The sequence below is a fragment of the Pollicipes pollicipes genome, unplaced genomic scaffold (assembly GCF_011947565.3).
Source record: "Pollicipes pollicipes isolate AB1234 unplaced genomic scaffold, Ppol_2.1 Scaffold_7231;HRSCAF=8579_pilon_pilon_pilon, whole genome shotgun sequence".
Taxonomy (NCBI): domain Eukaryota; kingdom Metazoa; phylum Arthropoda; class Thecostraca; order Pollicipedomorpha; family Pollicipedidae; genus Pollicipes; species Pollicipes pollicipes.
In genome coordinates this window covers 12,194,089-12,200,766 of record NW_023597034.1, presented here as the reverse complement: position 1 = coordinate 12,200,766, position 6,678 = coordinate 12,194,089, and the positions used below count along the sequence as shown (strand labels likewise).

The 6,678-nt window shown below is 57.6% G+C and overlaps 1 protein-coding gene across 1 annotated transcript in view; it reads left to right on the top strand.

Annotated features, from left to right (window-relative positions):
- The window catches only part of LOC119109178 (dystrobrevin beta), a gene marked incomplete in the record, with an annotated part of 39,127 nt that extends 35,644 nt beyond the window's left edge, over positions 1–3,483 (top strand). Inside the window, 3 exon segments of the mRNA XM_037232753.1 lie at positions 80–230; positions 611–742; positions 1,035–3,483. Of these exon segments, the coding sequence (XP_037088648.1) occupies positions 80–230; positions 611–742; positions 1,035–1,091 (340 nt within the window).
- Between the last annotated feature and the right edge of the window lie 3,195 nt (positions 3,484–6,678).

Below are 6,678 nucleotides of genomic sequence, written 5' to 3'. Positions count from 1 at the left end.
GAGCGGCCCGCCGTCGAGCGGCGCGGCGGCCGCCGGGTCTGGCCCGTGCCGACACGGCTCCCTGACCGTTACCCGACAGGGCGCCGGCGGCCTCGGCCGACGCCGAGCTGGTGACAGAGCTGCGCGCGCTGCGCCAGCGCCGCGGCGAGCTGGAAACCCACCTCAGCACGCTGCAGGACTCGCGCCGCCAGCTCATGGGCCAACTGGATTCGCTCATGAAGATGCTGAAGGTGAGCTGCGCCGGATGAACGAAACGGGTTCTGCCCTCCAGCGGTGGAGCCGGTGCGGTCCTGGCGTCCCTGTCGACCTTGTTGACCTTCGCGGGTGTAAGCGCGGCCCTGACCCCCGCACTGCTGGCCGGTGTTAGAGCCCCTGGCTGTCGCTGGGTACGACAGCTGATGGCGCGGTCAGACTGTGACGCGCGAGCGGCTGCTGTGTGCGTCTGACGGTGCGGTCAGACTGTGACGCGCGAGCGGCTGCTGTGTGCGTCTGACGGCGCGGTCAGGCTGTGACGCGCGAGCGGCTGTTGTGTGCGTCTGACGGCGCGGTCAGACTGTGACGCGCGAGCGGCTGTTGTGTGCGTCTGACGGCCGTTCGGGGGTGCCCGCAGAGCCAGCAGCTTTCGCCGGTCAGCGGCTCTATGTCGCTGCCGCGCACCTCCAAGTCGGCGCCCAACACGCCGGGCAGCACGCTGCGCCGCGCACACCGTCAGAACGCGGCCGCCCAGCTGGATGCCGACATGGTCAGTGGTGGCACCCGGTCGCTCGTGGGCTGTGGGATACGTCCGAATCGGGGGCGATCTGTGGCGGCGGGTGGCGTCTGACTTCAGCATCCGAACCAGGACCATGCGTCTCCATGCTGTGTCAGGACCATGAGCGTCCGTTTCAGTGTGTACGGTACCGGTGCGCACCCCCTTGTAAGACGCGCAGTGGTTCTGGCTACGTTACCTTGCTCAGATAACCTCCGAGTGGCCAGAAGAGCGCGGTGTTTGAGTCAGGGTATCAGGCCAGTGACGTGCGCGATTCTGTTCACAGAGCGCGCTGCTGGACCCTTTCTCTCCGGGAGAAGACCCCGGCTGGCTGGGCCGGTAACTGTCAATCGCTGTCGGAGCTAGACTCCTGCGCTAACGTAGATGGCAGCACCGTGTGCCCGCTCCCGGCCGCAGTTGGTGGCGCCGCCGGTGGCCACGCGTGTGAGCGGCGCTCGGGGCGAAGCGCCGGTCGCGCGGGTCCTCCGCACTTGTCCTCGGGCGACTACCGTGCTGCTGCGAGAGTGCCCCGGCCGGCTCATCTGCGGGCTCCGCAGCCGAGACGGGGCGCCGCCGGTGGCCACGCGTGCGAGCGTCGCTCGGGGCGAGGCGCCGGTCGCGCGGGTCTTCCGCACTTGTCCTCGGGCGACTACCGTGCTGCTGCGAGAGTGCCCCGGCCCACTGATCCGTGGGCTCCGCAGCCGAGACGGGGCGGCGCCGCGCGCCTGCGCGGAGGGGTGCGACTGGGCATGTCCAGGGCGTTGTTCCGGCCGTCGAAGCCTCGCCGCCGCGCGTCTGTCACGGACCGCCGTCTCATGTGGGCGGTACCAACCGTGCGGAGGATGGTTCGTCCACCGGCCGTCTCCAGCAGGACGTTACGGCCCCTCGCCGAGCCGGCTCACGCGCAGCTGGAGCCCAGTACAAGTGACGTGACCTCTGTTGACCTCCGACACTGGCCGCTGCCTGGTTCGGCCAGGTCATTGGTGCGGCAGGCGCTGGCGGGCCGGTCAGCGTGGGCTCGTGGTGGTGTGCGAGTACGTGCGGGCCCAGTCGGAAGTTAGAGATAGGGAGTAACACCAGGCATTATGGTCTGAATTGGATCTGTTGTCGAACTTTGTGGTATATGTTCGTAACTGGACGGTGAAATGTTGCGCGATAAGAACCCCTGTGCTGTTACTTTTACTAAGCCAACACATGTGATGTAACTGTCTCATATTTTACAGCATGGTATATATTCTCACAGCCAGATGGCTGCTATTGTTTTATTGTTTGCAGATTATTCTCAAGACATGCTCTTTATTCGTGCGTATGATTCAGATGTGGCACGGCATGTTAAACAATTATGTGAAGACCTTCCGGGTATTGTATTTGCATACCGTTGGTGAGTTTGGAGATTGTGAGGTCTGTGATGGCACTCGGTAGCTGTCTGCGAGTGATTTGGGCTGAAATGTAATGACTTAACGGCGTGAGGGCGGTTAGAGCCAATCTGTTCATGGTACCGAACTAGGTTCGGAACATGGATGATGGCTGGAGCGATTTCCCCAACCGCCTCTGGTCAAGATGCCATTTGTATCATTGCTCCGATTTGTATTTGTGATGAGATGTCATTTCAGGGCGCTCTCCGCGCATTCTTCCACACAGAACTTGCATTCCGTGCGGGTTTTTCCAATGGCAGCTGTCATCGCGCGTGCAGTCAACGTAATATTCTTGCGCTGGGCCGTACAGGTGGTATTGTCTGTCGACTCGAGGAGTGGCGTTCGATTCGTGTCATCGTGTGTCTCGCGGTGCTGGTGCCGATGCATACTCTGTTCTGATCGAATGGGACTCCTCGCGAGCCTGGGCCCCTCGGAACGGCCGGATGAACGATGCAAGTAAGTGGACACTTTCGGGTGACAGTCTCAGGTTTCCCGCAAGGCACATGCATTCCAGCTACTCGTTTCATTTTCCTGGAGCGTAGCTCCGGCTGCTGTCGAAAAAGAAACTGCGAAGATTCGTATATGATACGCTTTTTATTTCTGTACCTGGCATTTGGCTGCTGTGACTTGTTTGGTCGTGCATTCGTCTCGCATTTTTACCGAACGCACCAGCTAATTGTCATGGCGTGTTACCGGTGGATCCATGTGCTGTGCGAAGAAATGGACCGGATGCTAGTCCTGTGTTACCGGATGGACTGATCGGTTGTCCTGCTGGCTGTACATGGCAGGCCAGCCGCTGTTTGTGCGGCATTATCAGGTCCACCTGGTAAGGGAGCGAAGGCGGCTATCCGCTATTCTCCGGTCTCAGCGGGTGCTGTGTTGCCAGTCGTCTGGCTACATTCCAAACAGCTACTCTCGGTGTGATCAAAGGTGATTGATGGTTTGCTTCGTGTCAAGTGGTGTCGCAGGACCCGGATCTGTTTACTTCGCCCGGTAATGTTTGTAAGTCGCGATCCGTTCGTGGCAGATGCAGTCGGAAAGTTCAGGCCCGCACGTGGCAACTGTAGCTGGAAAGTTCAGGCCCGCGTCGATGAGCGCGCCGTCCTACCAACGCTGGTTTCCGTGTCCAGGTGCAAGTGCGCCAGGGCATCCCCAGCTCTGCAGCTCCGTTGTCGTGTGGTGGACACTGTGTTCTGTGGTGTCCTGTCGGCTGGGCTGGCGAGGTCGGCCGGCGGGCGCAGGCCGCAGTCCGGCCAGCGTCACCCCCGGCGCGTCGCCTCGCGCAGCGGCTCCGCTCTGTGTGGATCTTGAATACAAACGACGGCTCTCACTCGTCTCGCTCCCATGTGCAAGCGTCGGGCCACACACACGTGGGCTCGCTGACGGCGCCACATGCCGAGCGTCTTGTCCGGACGCTACTCGCTGAATGCCACGAAGATCGGTGCCCTCTTTCAAAACTTGCCTGATACCACGGGCTCTTAGTGCGAGCGGTGCTGATTGTACTGGGGCCACGGACAAGGAAGGCCACGCTGCATGGAAGCTACCGTGTACTGGCGCTGAACGCTGGTAGTGAATGCGCCGTACATCAATCCGAGTGAAGTGGCTGCGAGCGGGGGCGGTGGGCCGAGCGAGTCGTACTGGGATGCTGAGAAAACTTGCGGCTTGAGCGGCCGGACCCGATGCTCCCGCCTTCTGGATCTGCCGTACAGACTTGAAGCATTTGCTTACAAAGTAGCCGGTCGTGATTTTCCTGCAGCAGTGCGTTGCGCAGTGCAGGCATGAGACCAGATAACCAGCGGCCGGAGGACGGCACGGGCGGCCGTATTGGCAACAGTGGGGTTGGCATGTGCGACCGGCCACGCACGCTCAACTGCACCCGATGGGTGCGACCGCTTTGGGTCGTTTTGAAGGACTGATCAGCACACTTGGGTAAGCAGAGCACGCGGAGACGGGTCAACGGGAGCGTGCCAATCCCACATTTCTCCAGACCGGCCTTGAATGCAAAACACTGGCCTGGGTCATGATCGTGCCTCACGAATTTTTGTAGCATCCTATATGATGCGGACACAGCCGTAGCTGCTTTATCCGACGTTTGGGCGCCAGTCCCACTACTTGTGTCGCCAGCGCGTGGCGACTTGTGCGGAGCAGCTGTAGTAAGACGAATGACAAAAAATGCGAGGAACACTGTTGCAGTTCCAAGCCCGCAGAAGCAGCCGTAATACACGGCGGTAATAAAAAGTGTTAAAACTGCCTGATATGACTCCCGTGTGAGAAACTGGCGAGGCCCGTGACTTGTTTCTCGTGCACCCCACAGCACCACGGCGCCACCTCGCCCACCACAGATCACATACACCCCACAACACCACGGCGCCGTCTCGCCCACCACAGATCACATACACCCCACGAGACCACGGCGCCGCCTCGCCCACCACAGATCACATACACCCCATAAGACTATGGCGCCGTTTCGCCCGCCGCAGGTTTTTCCGTGACTCACGTTCGACGGTTGATGCAAGCGTCAAATTGGTTTTCAACTCGTGAGGTCCCATGAGCCGAATGACCCCGCCGCAATCACGATATGCAATTCTACACGGGTGCTCCCCCCCCCCCCCCCCTGGGCATTCGAACTGCTTCACAGGCTCCGCGTTCTTCTGCTGGCAACGGGCGTCAGCGAGTGGCAGGAGCTGAATGTCAGAGGTGACAGCGTCCACAATGGTTTCCTCGTCTCCAGAGGTCAGGCGATTTATCTGGGACTGTGACGTCGGTCTGGACTGTGTGTGACGTCAGTTCGGGCTGTGTGACGTCAGTCCGGGCTGCGGTTCCAATCTGCTTCCCCGAGCGCCCGGCGGCCGCCGCGCTAGTGTGTCAGACGACAGCGATGTACCGCCGCTATTACAAGTCGAGGGCTGGCACACATCGCTCCGTAGTACGTGAGGCAGGCCCTCCAGGGGGTAGACGCAGCGGTGGACTGGTCCAGCAGATCCGTACAAGCCGCTTCGCTGATTGGGCAAACGCTCGGGCGGAACGAGCCGGGCGTGAGAATGGCAATCTCATTCTGATAACTCACATCTGATTTCTGGCTGCCAAAAGCCATCGAAAGGTCCGAGGCACCTCAAAACGCTTCGAAGACAAGTACCCAAAACGCAGCTGAACTATGGCTGTAAATAGCCGTCAGCACCACATCGCGCTCAACATAGAGTGAGCGTCGTCCCGCGGCCGGCAGGTTGTGGCATTGAGGTATGGTCCGGACAAGCAGGTGGCTGTCCAGATCAGCGGTGTTTTTTATTTTTGTGGGTTTGTGGCGCCCACGATTGTGTAAGAGTAGGCTTGCCGTAGCATCTGACCCGACATGGGTGTCAAGCAGAGGCCTTGAGATAACAGCGTCAAGGTCGTATGGCGTTCGTCGTGTGTTCCACACGATCGGGAAGTCGCATCACTTCGCAGCTTCAAGTTTCAGCGAGTTTGGGCACCGGGGAATGGGGCCTGATATGAAAGTGAAGATAACACTTTAAAATACAAAATGCATCGGTAAACAGGAACTCATTGCACGCCGAATGCGTGGGTAAACAGCTCATTGTACGCTAAATGCAACAGGCTGGCTAGATAAGTTTACTGCTTTTATTTTTGGTCGGTTGCAAGGTTCGGAAATTTTGAGTCGATCTGGAAATCGCACCGCAGCCTTGAGGTAAAAACATACGCATTGCCCCACAAATATTGTACGCTCTACACATAATTCAGCTGACTATGAAGGTCTAACTACGACCTTGATTTAAAATGCCCCAGGTGTGTGACTCACGCGGAGGTTTCCCTAGGTCGATGCGAGACCCTGTCACTGGGCTTCTCTGTGGCAGATGTCATTCAGTTATGGTAAGTGTAAGGTGGTGCGCTTGGATAGTTTTTGTAGCGAAGGCATTAGCTACAAAATGGGAGGCTGGAAGTTGGACCAGATTAGACCAGATCAAGGAACAAAAGGACTTAGGGGCTATAATTTATTGGTATTTAAAGGGTAAAAAACAACGTGGTGCTGCTAGGAGCAAGGCGCTCCGGATGCTGGAACTTGTATTCAGGAACGTTCATCAGACGAGGAGGAATGTTGTCAAAAAGTTGTACTTAGATTATGTCAGACCACAACTACAGTGTTTAGTACATGCTTGATCTCCATGCTTCCAAAAATATACAGGTAGACTAGGACGAGTACAGCAAAAAGCAACTAGGACGACGGATGGGACTGGCGACCTAGAACATAAGAATAGGCTAAGGGCCTTGAATTTATATTCACTGAAATGTCGTAGACTTAGAGGGGAGATGGCACAGGTATACAAGATTATGAAGGGGATAGGTAAGGTAGATCTACATGGAGCACTGGAAATTAAGCCGAGACATAGAGGAAACCAGTTTTATTTAGCAAAAGGTAGGAGTAGAACTATGAAGAGGTGCATGTCATTTAGACAAGACGATAGCAATAGCCTTATTCCTAGGAGAAAAGGCACGAGAATAAGAATATAGTTGGGTTGA